We start from the raw sequence: 19758 nt of genomic DNA on the forward strand, positions 1-19758 counted from the left end.
TATTGATGATTTGATCAAATTGGAGAAGAAGTTGCTTGGTACCATTGAAATTTTTTTATGTTAATTTACTTAGTTTTCGGAAATTACCTAAAAAACTTGTTCTGTCTCATGTCTATTCTATTTTATTAAGTATGAGAGCATGATAGTAATCATCTAGGAACACCAAATTTTTCTTTCAACTTTATCCTTATATGATATTAATATTACACTTTTGTTTTTTTTTTTTGTTTTAATTTCAACACACACTTTTATTTTTAATATTTTTATATCAACAATTCAAATATCAATTTAGTCCATCCATAATTTGTCAAATTTCACTTTAGTCTATCGATAATGATAAAAAAGACTGTACACACACGCGATGCGTGTGCAAAGTATCTGGTGTAAGTAAAATTTGGAAGTCAATGTGTACAGTACGAACCATGTAGAATAGTACAACCGATTTTTTGTGTGCGCAACTCATACGATTTAAATATTAAATAAAATAAAACTTATCAACGTAAATTTGAATTGAAAATAAATAATAATAATTTAAAAAGAAATTTTAAAATAAATAATAATAATAATATAAATCTATTTTAAAATAGATATTTTTTGTATTATTTGCAATCTAGAAAGATTCGATAACACCAAAATGGATAATAATAATAATATAAACAAATTATTATAAATAATAGAATAAATAATAAGAAAATTTATGAAATACATAGCAAAAAAATTCCAAATTATTCATAGTAATAAGTAATAACATAATAAATTTTAAATTTTTTATAAATAATAAATAAATAATAAGAAAATTTATAAGAATTTATTTTCTTAACCTCTATTTGTCATTATGAAATTCATGGTATTAAATGTTTGGCACAAAAAAATCCAAATTATTCATAGTAATACCATAATAAAATTTACTATAAATAATTCAATAAATAAAAAAATTTATAAAATACATAATCATGAATTTCATGTCTGAAAAATAAAAAAGGACTGTTTTTTTCGGTTTGATTCGGTTAACCGAAAAAAACGAACCGAGCCAAAAACCAAAAATTTAAAAACCAAAACCCAAATCTTCAATTTCGGTTCCGTTCGAGCGGTTAACCGAACCGTAAACAGTCCTACAAGACTACACATTTGGAATCCACAAGACTACACATGTGTAATCCATGGGGCCATTCATGTAACAAAGACTATATTTCAAGTTCGGTTTCTCAATAATTAAATGATATTATATCAATGATCGAGCAATGAAATAAATTATGATGATGGTTGTAAGAATTTTCGTTTTCTCCTTAAAAAAATTAAAATATAAAATTATAAATAAAGATGATTCATCATCATGAAATTAAATAATCGTAGCAGAAAACTAAATCCTAATTACCAGAGTTGTTATTTGACATAAAGAATATGTTGATTACGTGTAATATTATAGATCTTCTTGGTGGTCTTTGCTTTTGGTTGCTCCGATCCCGTCTACTTCAATTGCTTTGTGGTTGTACACAATAAATGATTCTAGAACTTTGAGTTTCAAGTTTTCTTCTTATTGTATGATTTTTTATAGTAAAAACTTGTGTGAAATGATCTCACGAGTCATATTTTGTGAGACGGATCTCTTATTTGGGTCATCCATGAAAAAATATTATTTTTTATGTTAAGAGTATTAATTTTTATTGTGAATATCGGTAGGGTTGACCCGTCTAACAGATAAAGATTCATGAGACCGTCTCACAAGAGACCTACTTTTTATTTATTTGGTTGGTGTTGTTAATTGATTTTGACATTCTATGGCTTGTTTTATTGTATGTGAATCTGGATGTGAGAGCATCTCAACCAAAACACAAATATTGGGTTTTCATTTCTACGAAAAAGATAATCATAAGTTTTCGTGAATTATATAATTTCTTTGTTAAATGGTTGACAAAAAAAGGTCATGTTAAATGCAATTTAACGTTGTGACCTATTGTTACTAGGTCCACATTTGGGTGTAATATAATTCAAGCGCATTCTTTATTTATCTTTGCAGTTATGTTTAAGAAAGTGATATGAAACATGGATATCATAATCAAAGTAAATGATAATTAAGATCAAGAATAACCATATTTAAATTTCTATGATGCATAGTGAAGAAGAATTATGTGTAAATCTTTAAAGGTTAAATCTTTAAAGGTTATATAATGAATATGTTATTATTTCATGATTTTGTGACACATGAATGTCCTGTAAAATGCTAACTAAAATCATAAATTTGTAGTGTACATACAAAAAATGTGGTAATAGAGAAGCAAACTTTGGACATGTGAGAGAAAAATGTCTCCCGGAGGATGATGAAGAAAGAAGTATATAATAAATGTTGAAGACGCTCATATATTTATTGACAATGAGATACTTAGTGATTATATCAAAAGGGTAAATATGGATAATATAACAAACTATACAAGGAGTTCTCAAGTTGTTAAAATCAAGCAAAATACGAATTGTAAATAGTCATGATTTTATTTATTATGGTTTACTTTGTTTCAATTGATAAGTGTTCATAGACATGAAGTTATTCGAACATCTTTCAATTACTAAATTTTATACACATGTTCTCAACATTTAGTTACACGTGTGCAATACACGTACATTTTTCTTATCTATTATTATTATTTTTATTATTATAAAAGTATGAGTCTTCATTTTTAATTTACTAAATTTTGTGTCATATGTGTCAATTATTAGATGTATAAATATATTTGTCTTTTTGTTATCATTTATGATATAAAATTAATGTTGGGTGTTTGTCCATATATATTCATCATCTACTATGATTTATCATCTTTTATCTTTAATTACAAATACGAGCAAATTAAATTATATTGGATAACAAGAACGTTCATGGATTTAGGGATTGAAATTGAATTTTTTAGAATACAACAAATTTATTTATCATTATATGAATTATTGAATTAGTGTGGTATATATACACATGTAAACATGTTTAAAATACTATGTGTATAATTTCCTTCTTTTTCCTTTTCATTATTTTGTTTTTGCAAGGTATATGTGTACCTAAATTATTGAATAAAATGTAATAAAAAATTTATTGAAGGGCAAGGAAATGAGCTATTGAAGGAATATTAAGGAATAATTTATATTTCTCTATTTTTTTTACTTTTACATATATTAATATTTGATTATATAATTTCTCCAACATTTATTTCTATTTTTTAATTTCTAGAATAAATTAATTTAATAACTGTTCACCTCAAGAATCCAACCAACATATTGAATCCAACCAATATATTTCACAAAAGGCCACATAAAAGACAATCTTGAAGAGTAGAAGGAAATGTATAAAATAAATGAATATATTCAAATCTGAACGGGTGTGGTATTATTAAACTTGTTGCCCGATCCAAACCCGTTATCCGATCCATACTCATCAAGGTACAAAAATTGATTACCAATTATCCGATAAATACCCAATTAATAATACTCAAACCCGACCCAAACTAGCAGAGTTTTGGTCGGTTTCGGGTCGAGTTTGGGTCGTTCCCATTCTACTTAGGTTAACTGAACACTTTGTCATCTCTAGTATTACGTCCCCATGCCACACTGGGTTACCGGATTCCTATTTTTTTATTTAAAAAAAAAAAAAGAATAGCCGGCCACCTGTAATACTGGAGCCCAATTATTAATTTATAAACGTCGATAAAACCCGATAGTCCAATTAGTTCATAAACTGGACAGCCAAGTTAAATATTAAATCCATGGACTAGCCGTCCAAATTTACAAAGGTTTAGGTCAAAACATGTTAGTGAGACGAACCATCACGCAACCTACCGTAGTCCTTTATTTAGGCAAGTCTAAAAAATTGTCGACCCAAACCACCTATAGACGAGTTATATTTTTAGTTATATTAAGCGGGTCGGACCGATTTCATTTGTCCAACCCATTTTAACAGGTCGACTAATTTGATTTCATTGGATTTTTTTTTTTAAAGATTTTGATCGATACTTCACTAAAAGATGAATTTCACTAAATTCCTTGATTTGTTTGAATGACAACATTCAAGTAATTTCAAATTCATTATTTATCAATGTAGTGGATTTCCAAACCACTAAATATCAGGTCTTTTGAAATTCACTCGTCAAATCATTAAAAAAATTCAATCATTTTCTTTCAAATCAAATTCATCGAGTCAAACACATACTTAAAAATCTGATCATATCGGAAAAATATATACATCCTTCCACTGGATCACCAACTCACCGAATCACTTCCCAAACCAAAAATCCTAACAAGATTGAATAATTCAATGAGGAGAAGATAAACATGCAGGCCGAATTTTAGTTTTATAGGCAAACATGATTCATGAACATTTCTTTTGTCCTCTGATTAACATGGTAGGGCCCCTTGGAAAAAAGGGGTTCGTTGTATGTCTTCGCCCAAATACCCCAATTAATGCCTTAACGACAAAAGGAGCCTTTTCGGCATCTAAATAAAAATAAAATAAATAAATAAATTCCACACATATCTTTGTTCACGTGACAAATCAATTTTGTCTATATTTACAATAAAAATTAATATTTTTGATATAAAAAGTAACATTTTTTCATGAGTGATCCAAATAAAATATATATCTCACAAAATTGACACGTGATAATTTCTCATATGATTTTTTCTGAAATTAAATATATCATATTCGAGCGATAAGTTGATAATTATTCTCATTTTATTTAATAATTTACGAAACTCGTGAATTGCAATAAAATTAAAAATGGCATGAATGTAGGATGATTTTTTTTTTTTTTTAAAAAAAACACATTATATCATACTCAATTCGATTCGGAATTTATCTATAATCGTATCCATTATAGATAAGCTGAGAGAAATAAAATGACACAAAACATGTTTCAATTCAATCAATTAAATATATAAAAATAAATATATATAATTAAATGTATATGTGTAGTCGAATAGCTCGCGAGCTACTCATTAGACCGATCAAATACTCGAGCTCGATTACGAGTTCGTACAACTCAACTCAACTCAACTCAACTCAACTCTGATAAAATCGAAATCGAACTCGAATTTTGACCGAGCGAGAGTCGAACTACTCACTAAACATTACAATTAAAAAAGGTAAACAGAAATAAATGAGGCTAACAACCAGCTGCCAAAGACATGGTTGCGTGCATCGACTCACACAAGTCAATGTCTCCATTCGATTCATTGATTCTATTTGTAGGCTGTAGCGGCTGAAAATCGACTCCTTTTATTAGGTTGGCAGAAAAATAAACAGCTTTATTTGACTTTAATTTATTTTAAATTTCTCAAATGTTCTCGGCAATTTCAAAATATTTCATAATTTATAAATTCTTATATTTATTTAAAAAATAAAATTTTAAAACGTTTGGATAAAAGAAATTCATGTTGAAAAAGATAGAGGGGAAAGAGAAATAAATTAGATATCATTGGAAAATTGAAAAAAAAAATAGTAGGAAAATAAATTTGATGATAATTGGATATTAGAACAATTTTTGTTCTATAAGTTGACATTTTGTATTTTATTTATGTAACTTCTCAAATTTTGATTTTAATATGATAACTTGGATTATTATTTTTTGAGGTATTTTTTAAGCAGAAGTCAGTAAACCATCAAATATTGCTTACGTGACCCAAATATTCTCATATATAATGTGGCTCATATGACGAGAATAAAACATATATTACATATTCTTATATCAAAATCTAAGTACAAACAAAGGGAAAAATAAAAATAAATGATGTTCAATATTTCAAATTTGCAAAGGATAAAACTTGTTGTTTCTTTAAATGGTTGAACACATTAAGCGGTATATCATCATAGATTTTCATTATATGTTTTTAATAATAATAAAAAGATGTATCTTTACTTTGTTATACATCTTAGAGAGGGATATAATTGAATTTTTTGGAAAGTTTTCCACAATTTGAATAAAATATTTATTATATAATATCATAGTTTCATATTTAAAATTAAAAGAAAAAGTTATATAAATACGTACACTACTGTATATCTGTAAAATCTGGCAAAGTCAAACTCAATCTTTGTGTTTGGTGCTACGCATCATGCGGGATATCAAAAAACGGAAGGCTCGTCTCTTTCCATCTTTAAAGCATACGTACACATACATACATTTAATATATAGATTTTTCATCTTCTAGACATCCATTGGTGGGAGTATGTCTCTTGTACATTCTTACGAATCTTTATATGTGAGACGAGTTAAACCTACTGATATTCACGATAAAAGTAATACTCATAGAACAAAAAATTGTTGGATGACACAAATAAGAGATCCGTCTCACAAAATACGAACCATAAGACCGTCTCACAAATTTTTACCAACTTGTGGGTACCTACGTGAGCATGATTCTTCTCTTTTTGTCATGGGTGGAGTTGTTGCCGTTGGATAGATACTTCAAGGCTCGATGTGTACTGAAGACAAAATCTCTTATCGACTGAGGAAATACGTAGCTTGTAAGCCGAATAATTCTACCTTTCCGACCTTAGCTCAGCTGTTCACAAGAATGCTATGGGTATGGGGCGGGGCCATAACTGTTGGGTGACATCAATTTATTGGGTATGAAGAATGAATTTTTTCATTTATTTTTAATATATAAATTGTCATTAAACATATATTTTTTTAAAATTATATATAAACTAATAAAACTATAAAATATTACGAAGAATAAGTTGAAAAAAAAGTTTAAAAAATCTTGTCTCTCAATCAACATATTTTTTAGATTTGTTGTTCCCAATCCCTCAAAATGCAAAACTCACTCTACCTCTCCCACCACAAGTTTATTCATATTGGTCTATACGCGGAGAAACACTCTATATATATATAATGCACAAATTGCTTGACACATAAAAACATATAATTTATGCGGATCTTTCAATATTTCGTTGAACACCCATATAACCATATATATCCATTGGTAAATATTACATACACAATAGTCTTTTTCTCGAGCTTAATGTGGGGAAAAAATATCTTATCGAGGTTTTGCTATCTTGTATGTAAAGAAAACTCACGCCCTAAGATCAAAGAACGTTGTTTCAGTTTTTTTACATAAAATCTATTGTATGTTTCGAAAATCCAATAATTCTTTTTTTAAGAACTTGGCGTGGAATGGAGACGGGTTATTTTTTGTTTTTTATCATCTCCAACTAACTTGTAAGTTGTTACAAATATTCATTAATTTTAATTTAACCATGTATGACTCATGACGAGTAACAGTGTACATGTACAGTAGAAAAAACTGCCAACTAAACTTATCCTTTCCTACCAATTTTTTTTTTTTTTTTCAATCTTTCTATATAAAGTGAATCGGACACTGCAAGACTTTTTATTAAACTTAGCTCACACACACACAGAAGCATATTGTTAAAGATAACATCTTGGTCGAAAATGGTGAAGCAAGAGGATCTGTCAACAGCAATGAATGCCAAAATGGTGGGTTCCGGCGAGCACACCGTGGTTCTAGCGCATGGCTACGGTGCCGACCACTCGGTCTGGGACAAAATATTGCCACACTTGGCTCAAAACTACCAAGTTCTTGTCTTCGATTGGTGTTTTTCAGGTGCTGTCAAGGATCCAAACCTCTACGACTCCATTAGGTGAGCAAATATCCCTTTTGAATGCCGTTGAATAACCTCTATTACTTCTATTTTTCACTTTTTTTATTTATTCAAATACAAAAGTACCACGGCAAATGATCTGTTTAGTGAAGGACTTAACATGATACTAGAGCTCATGTTCCATCGTTATGTGTTGGGCTGATCATAGTTTGGCCACCCGTTCTACACATAGTTGGGTCATTTGTAAACTTCACGTTCAAAATGTTCATTTTTGTGTGTGAAGGTGTGTTAGTTGTCTCGTATCGGTTACATAAAATCTACGAGAGTTATATATATTGGACAATCCTCCCCTTTAAATTAACTTTTAGTGTTGAGTCAAGTATAAGTTTCCATCTTAGTTTATTTGAAAATTTAAAGACGATCGATTTGTGCAGGTATGTTTGTTACGATGATTTTGCAGATGACTTGATTGGTTTGGTCGATGAAATGGAGTTGAAATCAACAGTATTCATTGGGCACTCCATGTCTGGTATGATTGGATGCATTGCTTCAATTAAAAGGCCTGACCTTTTCCAAAGGCTACTGCTCGTCGGAGCTACTCCCAGGTTATTAAAACTTTATATACGTCATTAATTCATCCACTATATAAAATTAAATAATTAATACTGTTGTGAAAAAGTAAAAATTTATGGTAAAAAGTAAAAATCTCAAACTCTCAAAATTTACCAAACTACACACTTTATAATATTTTTCTCTCTACTCAATTGTGATTTTCTTCACAAATGAGAGATCTATTTATAGGAAATCTTTACAAATAATCCAAAAATAAAATACATCATTACCTACATCATCACACACTAATTTTCAATATTTACAACTCTTATTTTCAACATTCAAATATTCAACATTCAAATATTCAATACTCACATTTTAAATATATTTTTCAACACTCCCCCTTGTGATGATGATCATAATGATTGTCTTCATTACGTGTTTTTATACTGCCTCGTTAAAAACCTTACTAGGAAAAACCCATTGGGATAAAAACCATAGTAAGGGAAAAAGAGTGCAGTCACGTAAACTCCCCCTCATGTTGACACGAACAATTCTTCACAAATTTCGTAGATTGCGCATCCCAATATTATATATATGCTTTCTGAATATTGACGTAGGAAGCGCCTTTGTGAAGAGATCTGATGAATTTTCACTTGATTGAATGTGACGAACATCAATACATCTATTCTTCTCAAGCTCCTTGGTGAATGCGAAGAACTTAGGAGGAATATGTTTAGTTCTGTCGCTTTTTATGTATCCTTCTTTCATTTGAGCAACACATGCAGCATTATCTTCATATAGTATCACAGGCTTCTCATCAGATGATAATCCGCATGAAATTTGGATATGTTGGGTCATTGATTTTAACCACACACATTCACGACTTGCTTCATGTAGTGCAATAATCTCGGCATGATTTGATGAAGTTGTTACGAGCGTTTGTTTCTGAGAACGCCAAGATATTGCAGTGCCTCCACGAGTAAATACATATCCAGTTTGGGAACGTGCCTTGTGTGGATCAGATAAGTATCCAGCATCAGCATAACCAATTATACTTGGATTAGCATCTTTTGAATACAAAAGTCCCAAGTCTGTCGTTCCTCGTAGATAACGGAATATATGTTTAATTCCGTTCCAGTGTCTCTTTGTTGGATATGTGCTAAATCTTGCCAACAGATTCACGGCAAAAGATATATCAGGCCTTGTACAATTTGTAAGGTACATAAGGGCACCGATGGCACTTAGATATGGTACTTCTGGACCAAGAATATCTTCATCATCTTCACATGGACGGAATGGATCCTTTTCTATGTTTAATGATCTAACAACCATTGGAGTACTTAAAGGATTTGCTTTATCCATATTAAAACGTTTAAGGATCTTTTCTGTATAATTTGTCTGGTGAACAAACATTCCACATTCTTTTTGTTCAATTTGTAAACCCAGACAATACTTGGTTTTTCCAAGATCCTTCATTTCAAATTCTTCCTTCAAGTATGACACAACTTCTTGAATTTCTTTATTCGTTCCAATGATGTTTAAATCATCAACATATACAGCAATAATTACGCATCCGGATGTTGTTTTCTTAATGAAAACACAAGGGCATATTGAATTATTTACATATCCCTTTTTCATCAAGTGATCACTTAGTCGATTATACCACATTCGACCTGATTGCTTTAACCCATATAATGATCTTTGTAATTTCACAGAATAACATTCCCTGGGTTTTGAACTTTGTGCTTCAGGCATCTTAAATCCTTCAGGGATTTTCATATATATATTACTATCAAGTGATCCATATAAGTAAGCTGTAACAACATCCATAAGACGCATTTCTAAATTTTCAGATACCGCCAAGCTAATCAAATACCGAAACGTAATTGCATCCATCACAGGAGAATACGTTTCTTCATAATCAATTCCAGGCCTTTGAGAAAAACCTTGTGCAACAAGTCGAGCTTTATATCTTACTATTTCATTTTTCTCATTTCGCTTTCGAATAAAAACCCATTTGTATCCAACAGGTTTTACACCTTCAGGTGTAAGGACTATAGGTCCAAAAACATTACGTTTATTTAGCGAATTTAATTCAACCTGGATGGCATCTTTCCATTTTATCCAATCCTGCCGATTTTTACATTCACCAAAAGATTTTGGTTCATGATCTTCGTTATCATTTATGATGTCGATTGCCACATTATAAGAAAATATATCATCAATTTCATCTATATCTTTTCGGTTCCATATTTTTCCAGTATTAATATAATTGATAGAGATTTCATGATTCTCGTCAGTTTGTGGTTCTGACAGAACATTTTCATCATCATGTGTTTCTTCAGGAACACCATTCTCTATTTTGTGATCATCATGTGTTTCTTCAGAAACGTCATTCTTTATTTTGTGATCATCGTGTTTCTCTATGAATTTTCTTTTTCGAGGATTTTTATCCTTGGAACCGACTGGCCTTCCACGCTTCAGGCGTTTAATGACATCATGAGTATCTTCCATTTGTTTCTTTGGAATTTCAATTCGAGCAGGGGCATTTGCAGCATGTATATATGATTTAGTTACCCCTTTTGTGTCTGCAAATGCATCTGGTATTTGATTTGCTATTCTTTGCAAGTGTACAATTTGTTGTACATCTTTTTCACATTGTTTTGTTCTTGGATCCAGATGTAACAATGATGATACATACCATGTAATTTCTTTTTCGGTATGTTTCTGTTCTCCCCCTAACATTGGGAAGATTTCCTCATTAAAATGACAATCAGCAAAACGTGCTGTGAACACGTCGCCTGTCTGAGGTTCAATATATCGAATGATTGATGGACTATCATAACCGATATAAATTCCAACCTTTCTTTGAGGTCCCATTTTCTTTCGTTGCGGTGGTGCAATAGGCACATACACCATACATCCAAAAATTCTCAGATGAGAAATGTCTGGTTCTTTACCAAATGCAAGCTGCAATGGGGAGTATTTATGATATGCACTTGGTCTGATGCGAATTAATGAAGCAGCGTGTAAAATTGCATGTCCCCATATAGAAATAGGGAGCTTTGTTTTCATTATCATTGGTCTAGCAATCATTTGCAGACGTTTAATCAATGATTCAGCCAATCCATTCTGTGTATGTACATGAGCAACAGGATGCTCAACAATGATTCCCATAGACATACAATAATCATTGAAAGTTTGGGAAGTAAATTCACCAGCATTATCAAGTCTAATTTTCTTGATTGTATAATCGGGAAATTGATTCCTCAATTTTATTATTTGAGCAAGTAATCTTGCAAATGCAACATTTCGAGTTGATAATAAACATACATGTGACCATCTGCTGGAGGCATCAATCAATACCATAAAGTATCTGAATGGTCCACATGGTGGATGGATTGGTCCACAAATATCACCCTGAATACGTTCAAGAAACATTGGTGATTCAGTTTGGATTTTGACTGGTGATGGTCTTATAATAAGTTTTCCAAGAGAACATGCTTTACATTGAAACTTATTATTCTGAAAGATCTTCTGGTCTTTCAGTGGATGACCATGTGTATTTTCTATAATTCTTCGCATCATTGTTGAACCAGGATGTCCCAATCGATCATGCCAATTGGTTAATATCGAAGAATTATCACCTACCATGTTTGATTCAATGGGACTTATATGTGTATAATGCAATCCAGTAGGGAGCATTGGTAGTTTTTCAATCACATATTTCTTTCCTGATTTATATGTGATAAGACACATATATTTCTCATTCCCTTCATTCATTGTTTGAGTATCATACCCATGAGAATATATATCATTAAAACTCAACAAATTTCTTTTCGATTGTGGTGAATATAAAGCATCATTGATCAAAAATTTTGTACCATTAGGTAACAAAAATTGTGCTTTACCACATCCTTTAATCAAGTCTACAGGACCTGATATTGTATTCACCGTTGTTTTTGTTGGTTTTAGTTCCAAGAAATATCTTTTATCTCGGAGGATAGTGTGCGTTGTACCACTATCGGGTATGCAAACTTCAGCTTTGCTCATAGCATTTTCTATATTTGAACTTCAAAAAATATGCAATGAAATAAATTACTTGCAATATATATTTAAATATAACACAAATCATAATTATACAATAAAACATTATTCTATGAATACATGAAAAATAGATTATTGTACATTTATATTCTACCATTATATTGTTCATTTTCAGAGAAATCGTTGAGAAAATCTGCAGCATCAATATTGTTCATTTCTATCCCACCAACATATTGATCATTTCCAGAGAAATCATTCATAAAATCACCAGCATCAAAATGAGTTGCATCACTCAAACGGTCACTGCGTTCAGTGAAGTTGGTCTCCTTTTCTTTCCCCTTTAATGATTCTTTATAAAGTTTACAAAGGTGCTCAGGGGCTCGACAAACTTTGGACCAATGTCCTGGAGTACCACATCTGTAACAAGAACTTTCATATCTTTTTGAGTGCTTCTCATTAACACTTGTATTCTCATGATGCCTTTTCTGTGGATGGTTTGGGACGTTCTTTTGAGATGAGTTATAAAAATAACTATCTCGATTATTTTCAAAACCACGGCCTTGACCACGACCACGGCCAATTCCACGTCCACGTCCACGTCCACGACCTCGACCTCGACCTCGACCAAAACCTTGTCTTTGAATTTGATTTTGGTTTCCAGGTTTAAATTCATTTTTATTTACAGCATTTACTTCTGGAAATGCTGTTGATCCAGTGGGTCGGGACTGATGATTTCTCATTAATAGCTCGTTGTTTTTTTCCGCCACAAGAAGACAGGCGATGAGTTCAGAATATCTCGCGAATCCACGTACTCTATATTGTTGCTGTAGAGTAATATTTGATGCATGAAACGTGGAAAATGTTTTTTCAAGCATCTCAGATTCTGTGACCTCATGTCCACAAAATTTTAATTGCGAGATTATTCTATACATCGCCGAATTGTAATCACTGACTTTTTTAAAGTCTTGGAATCTCAATGTATTCCATTCATCCCGGGCGGTCGGAAGTATAACTTCTCTTATATGTTCGAATCTTTCTTTTAATCCCTTCCACAAAGCCATGGGATTTTTTTCAGTCAGATATTCACATTTCAATCCATCGTCGAGATGTCGACGCAAAAATATCATGGCTCTTGCCTTTTCTTGTGACGTGCATATGCCATTTTCTTTAATGGTCTCGCTTAGACCCAATGACTCAAGATGCATTTCTACATCTAGAGTCCATGGCATATAATTCTTTCCCGTGATGTCGAGCGCAACAAATTCGAGCTTTGTTAAATTTGACATGGTGGTACTTTTTCTTCTGTTTGGAGCTTGGAAAAAATATGGAGGACTTTTAGAGCTTCGTGCTGATAACGTGTTGTGAAAAAGTAAAAATTTATGGTAAAAAGTAAAAATCTCAAACTCTCAAAATTTACCAAACTACACACTTTATAATATTTTTCTCTCTACTCAATTGTGATTTTCTTCACAAATGAGAGATCTATTTATAGGAAATCTTTACAAATAATCCAAAAATAAAATACATCATTACCTACATCATCACACACTAATTTTCAATATTTACAACTCTTATTTTCAACATTCAAATATTCAACATTCAAATATTCAATACTCACATTTTAAATATATTTTTCAACAAATACATATATATGTGTGTGTGCTATTTTATTTGACATATGGGCCTGATGTCTTTTGCTATAACATGGGTTTGAGCTCATGCGTCTCACGCGTGAGCTTATGCTGCACCGAGAGATCTAATTCCGAGTATGATTGTTACACCCGTAGAACATAGTCTCGCTGTGAACGCCGGCGGCATGCTATTTAATTTTAAATATTTCAATATATATGAATGCTTTCGATGTGATCTCAAATGACATTTAACATGTTACGGTTAATATTGATCGAGTCGTTTGAGTTTAATGAATAATAATTATGATTGTGATTTTTTATACTAATATATTTTTGAACGAATTTGTTGCACATGACTGATTCAATACGATTTACTTAACTAACATAATTTGCCTGCTGTTACATCACGATTATTTGCCAAATAAATAAGAGATGATATTGACTTTAGATTCTCGGGTTGTTAAAAAAAGTTAATTTTTATTGGTATTGTTTTTTGTTTAAAAAGCATTGATTACTCTGAACTTTTCAACAACTTCATTATCATTATAGTTATTTAAAAGATAGGACAGACTCTGTAGTTTAAAAGTTAAACATTATCTGAATCAATTAGTTAATGCAAATACAGCTAGTCTATTGCTTTTATATAGAATAATTAAATATTTCCATTGTTGAATACGCAATCCTATTATTCACGTATAATATATAATAATTATATAATACATGACACATTAAATTATCTTTAAATCTTTAGACTTGGGTTTGTGGTCAGTTCTTATAAAAAAATACGAGTTTGCATCCTTTGGTCCCAAAAAAATAAAATGTTTTTGGACTATGTGGATTCATTGACTCGGGGTTTGTGATAAGTTCTTGTCAAAAAATATGTGTCTGCATTCTTTGGTTAAAAAAAATGTTTTTGTACTATGTGGATTCACACGTTTTTTATCGGATGAAAATCAATACAAAACATTAAAAATATAATACTGATATATGATATTTAAGTACTTGTTTTAGATTTGATATCAATATTTGATTTCTGAGTACCCAAATATGTATAACAAATTTTAGCATTAATGACACATCTTTTCGGCTGAAAATTGATACAAAAATTGAAATTGTGGTACCAATTTATGGTGTTTTATTATCTATTAGTACTATATATAATATTTGAGTACTCAAAAAGTTTACGAAGTGTTGATATAAATAAATTTGTTTCAATTTTATATTCAAAATATTATATTTTGTGTTATATTTAAAACAGCAGGTGCTCAGCTGTCATATATTAGTATCATAATTTTAATTTTTTTACCGATTTTCATCCGTGAAAAGATATGCGAGCTCAGATAGTGCAGAATTTTTTTATGTAAATCAAATAGCACAGAAACATTTTTTCCTATTGGAACTTAACAGAACTCAAGATTTAAAAGTAAGTTACCTATAAAATAAACCATGCGATGAACCTTGTTATCAACTTTTCAAAAAACTCGAAAAAAAATTCATTTTTATTGATTTTTTGAAAAGTGGCCCCACGATGTCTGATTTTAAGATGCATTTCAACGACAAATTGATAATAAATTTGAAAAAGTTGAATGTTCCTTTCTTTTCAATTGTTACAACAAATTTAGACTTGCACACGAGAAGTCAATGTTTAGAGTTTTATTAACTTTTTTTCTTGAATTCTCGAAATTTTAGCATGATTTTAGCACAAGTTAATCCACAGTCAATATATACACCTCTCAATCAAATGATATTATTTATAAATTGTTCGTTTTCAGGATAGCGCGCTGATTTGCTTGAGTTTGTGAAGTTAATATGATATGTTCAATTGATTATCTAAATCGAACATAAAAATGCTTGGATTCGATCATATATCGATTTAGTATATTATTTGTAAATTGCTCTTATTATACAGAAATAAACTATTTATAAAATTATAAAGGCAGATTAGAATAGCAAGGTTTGTTGTTTGCAAAGGAATAATATATACTAGCAATTCATATTGCGGTCATTCTGTGTATCACTTTTTAAAGCTAATGGATTGACTTTGACTTGTTTATTATTAATAGTGATTAAAATTTAAAATATTTCATATATATTTTTATAAATACAAAAGTATAGAAAATGATAGGTAAATAAATATATTAGCAATTTTCAAAGGTTCATGTAAGATATGGAAATTATAGGTGGATGATTAATTTACTAGCTAAAATCAATTTCTAAAGTAACTTATATTAAATGAAAAAATGGTTGTTTTTTTATGAATAATTTTTTATGGAGTTAAGTTAATATTTATATTAAGAATAAATTTTTATTGAAAATATTTATAATTATTTTGTTATCATCTGTAAATTTATTTATTTTAAAAATTATATAACGTAATTTATTTGTTAGATGAGCGCAATATTTTCATATAGAGTAAAGTATGTATCTAGTGAGACGGTGTCACATATCGTTATTCGTGAGACGGGTCAACTATATCTATATTTACAATTAAAAGTAATTTTTTTTGCATGAAAAGTAATATACTTTCATGAGTGACCACAAAATTGACCAGTGAGAATATCTCGTGTATTATGATAAATCTCTTAATTAATTTTAATGTTGATAAATCTAAAACAGATTGGCAAACCTCGAAGACTATGAAGGCGGCTTTGAGTTGTCTGAGATTGACCAAATCTTGTCCAATATTGAGCACAACTATGAGAAATGGACTGCAAATTTTGCTTCTCTTGTGGTGGATCCAACCGATCCTCTGTCCACTCAAAAGTTCGAAAACTGCTTGAAAAGGATGAGACCTGAGGTTGCATTGCCCTTGGCCAAGACTGTCTTCTTAGGCGATTACAGGGATATCCTTGACAAAGTGATCGTCCCATGCGACATCATTCAAACGAGAAACGATGTCGTCGTGCCAAGCTCCGTGACCGAGTTCATGAAGAGTAAGATCAAGGGAAAACATGAGGTACACATCATCGACACGGACGGTCATTTCCCTCAACTGACCGCGCCCCTAGAGTTTCTCGAGGTGTTCGACAGAATCCGGGATTTTTAATCGATGAGGTAATTAGTATATTGTTTCTTGATTTTGTTTCCGGTTGTAAGTTGTTTTGGTATGCTATTGTAGTATGTTGAATGTAGAGTGCATTTCGTTTTTTGAAACAATTGATCATCATGTATATGATTCGAAGGAGTATAGTCGCATGGCAATACATATCGATGTAAGGAAGTTCTGGGACATTGTCAAATTTATCTCTTATATATGTTGGTAAGAAATATAGCATAATACTGTCTATACATATAATACGTAAAAATCGATATACGAAAATATAAAGAGGAATGAATTCTAATTTCTAGCTATTAATATTGAATTTGAGACAGAAATTGGAAAGATCCCATGAAATCTATATGCAATTGTATAGATGATGTATTTCTGAATAACTGCGTAGATTTAGGGACCATGTATGCCATTATTTTAGGAGTAAGTCTTTTGTGAGACGGTCTCACGAATCTTTATCTGTGAGACGGAAAAGTAATTCTCTTAGCATAAAAAATAATATTTTTTCATGGATGACCCAAATAAGATATCCGTCCCACAAAATACGACCCGTGAGACCGTCTCACACAAGTTTTTGTCTTATTTTATATGTCTTCAATATCATGGATTGAGTTTGAATTACTAGTGATTTATCTTGATGATCAAATCTCAAAATATTTATCATATTAATTTAGATAATATACTTGATTTATCTTATTTTAAATATGTGATGTTTTTCGTATTTATGTTAATAAATATGTCAGACAACAATTAACTTATTTTTATAGACTTTAATAAAATATTCTAACAGTATACTCATCAAAGTTTCACCTATTACATTTCTTGACTCCAACTGATTTCATAATTCATGGATTAGCGTAGAGAAATATTTATTACTCTTACACTCAACTTGTGCAGCAGACATGTTATCTGGGTTGAGACCTTACTTACAGCTCTCTCTTCTTGAACAAATTTTGCTTCGAAAGCTCGATACATCCCCATGACCACCAAACAAATTGACTCTGTTGATCAAGCAATCGAGCTCCTAAAACATCTCGTGGCGCAAACCTGCTAAAGCAACTAATCACCGCGAGGCCGAAGGGATCACCGATACGGGGTGAAAGGAGATATGTATAAATATAATTGCATAGAGGGAGAAGAGAACAAAACAGATGCCAAGGAACTTCTTCTCATATATATACACTTGAAGTTGCGGTAATTTAATTCTCCCTCTCATTTGCGTTCTTCTTTTTGCTTTGGTCTCCTTCCCTAATCCTTACTAGGTCGGCGATTTCGAACTAGCCACGTGTCTATCGAAGATCATCTGACGATTCTTATCTTCCTTTAGATTTTCTTTTTAATTCAATTTCCATAGAAGCTGGTGAAGAACGAACATTATATTTCATTGCATTAATTATAATCCGAGATAAAAGCGATGCATGCAGGTAGACAAGTTACAAATATTAGCGGTCTCCATTGTAATATATTATTTGATAGTAATTACGTTGCAATATACGACCTTCTTGAGCCGCTTGCATATTGTTCATTGTCCATTAGTTCTTCCTACCTTTTTTAGAAAAAAAAATTTGATCCTACACAGGAAGAAGTTATCATCCTTGTGTAAAATAGGTAGATTTATGTTTTTTTTAAAAGAAAGATTTATGCAATTTAATAAGATAATACAAACAGGCAATTTATGTTTGAGATGTCAATTGTTACAAATTTGACCTATAATTTTATAGGTTATTATTTTATTTTATAAATCGATATCTAAACATCTAATGATTGCATAAGAAAATCTTGTACATTTACTAAGGGATCGTTTGGTACGTGGGATGAGATAATTAAATGATTAATAATTTGATTGATACGTAGTTGATAAAGAATCATGTGTAATATTGTGTGATTAATTAATTATTTCATGTGTGGTAGAATTTTTATTAGTAGGATAAATTTTTGTTTGACCAAAATGTCCTCCAGTACCTCAATCAAATTCCCACAATACTCGGCAATACTCAATCCATGTTCCAGAATCGAATTTGACAGAACTAAATACCATATTCTTATGGATAGAGGCTAGAAAATATCTTCTTCCAATTCTTCCCTTGAAGATGTATTCGACGACGATTTTTCTTCTTTGTACAGTGCTTCAAAGGAAATGAAGGGTGAAAGCACCAAGTACTAATCAACGAGGACTTGCGATTCTGATTGTTTATGAGTATTTTCATATATGCAAATACTGCAAAAAAAATTTGGAAGTTTTACACAGACCACACAACTTTTAGATCAGAAGATGGGCTGCAATATGTGGGAGATGGATGGTTGTTGTAAGTAATTTTTTTGTGAGAATCTTCTGATTTAATTTTTGTGTACAGAGACAAAATCATAGATCCGTTTGGAAGCTGTCGTGCTAACCCAGATGAAGAAAATATTGGAAGTTAGGAATAAGATTTTCTGAGTAAGCTTTTATCTGCATAATTTTCCCTATTTTTATTTCGTTGCACAATTTTATACCCTAAAAAATAATTTAAATAACATAGTGGTCGACTATAATCTCCTTTTATGTTGATAAATAGTTAAATTTGATTGGAGAAAAGTGGATGTTGTGAGTTTTTTTTAATCTGCATACCTTTTTACAACAGTAATAATAATAATTGTTAGTATTTGTAAACAGAGCAACTCAAAGCTTCGTTTCAGACTTTCACCTTGGACACATGTGGATGAGTCTTCAGATCTGTTCTCTGATGATGTGTTTCCTTCCATTTAAGAGCTTCTGTTTCAGATGTGGGTTGCATACGAAAATTTTCTGTCGGCAATGAAGAAAGCGATTGCGAAAGCTAGGTTTAACAATTGTAAAATTTTGTTGATTTAAAATGCAGGGACAATTTCGTATT

At 31.0% G+C, this 19758-nt stretch overlaps 1 protein-coding gene and 1 long non-coding RNA gene across 2 annotated transcripts; both read left to right on the plus strand.

Annotated features, from left to right (window-relative positions):
• The first annotated feature begins 7288 nt into the window (after window positions 1–7288).
• Window positions 7289–17052, plus strand: LOC142529087 (strigolactone esterase D14-like). The gene is made up of 3 exons (XM_075634480.1): window positions 7289–7642; window positions 8038–8208; window positions 16453–17052. The coding sequence occupies exons 1-3, from the start codon at window positions 7434–7436 to the stop codon at window positions 16880–16882; spliced, it is 810 nt and encodes a 269-aa protein (XP_075490595.1). The 5' UTR covers window positions 7289–7433; the 3' UTR covers window positions 16883–17052.
• Window positions 17053–17801: 749 nt separating this feature from the next.
• Window positions 17802–19676, plus strand: LOC142528245 (uncharacterized). The gene is made up of 3 exons (XR_012815678.1): window positions 17802–18079; window positions 19010–19322; window positions 19539–19676. It is a non-coding gene; the product is annotated as an uncharacterized LOC142528245 (long non-coding RNA).
• Window positions 19677–19758: the final 82 nt, after the last annotated feature.

The sequence above is a fragment of the Primulina tabacum genome, chromosome 16, assembly GCF_025594145.1.
Source record: "Primulina tabacum isolate GXHZ01 chromosome 16, ASM2559414v2, whole genome shotgun sequence".
Taxonomy (NCBI): domain Eukaryota; kingdom Viridiplantae; phylum Streptophyta; class Magnoliopsida; order Lamiales; family Gesneriaceae; genus Primulina; species Primulina tabacum.

Excerpts from the sequence above, each read along its gene's own strand:
- LOC142529087 (XM_075634480.1), top strand. The coding sequence starts at position 7,434 with ATGGTGAAGCAAGAGGATCTGTCAACAGCAATGAATGCCAAAATGGTG. Across the intron at positions 7,643-8,037 it reads AACCTCTACGACTCCATTAG|GTATGTTTGTTACGATGATT; the intron begins GTGAGCAAATAT and ends CGATTTGTGCAG. Across the intron at positions 8,209-16,452 it reads CTCGTCGGAGCTACTCCCAG|ATTGGCAAACCTCGAAGACT; the intron begins GTTATTAAAACT and ends AATCTAAAACAG.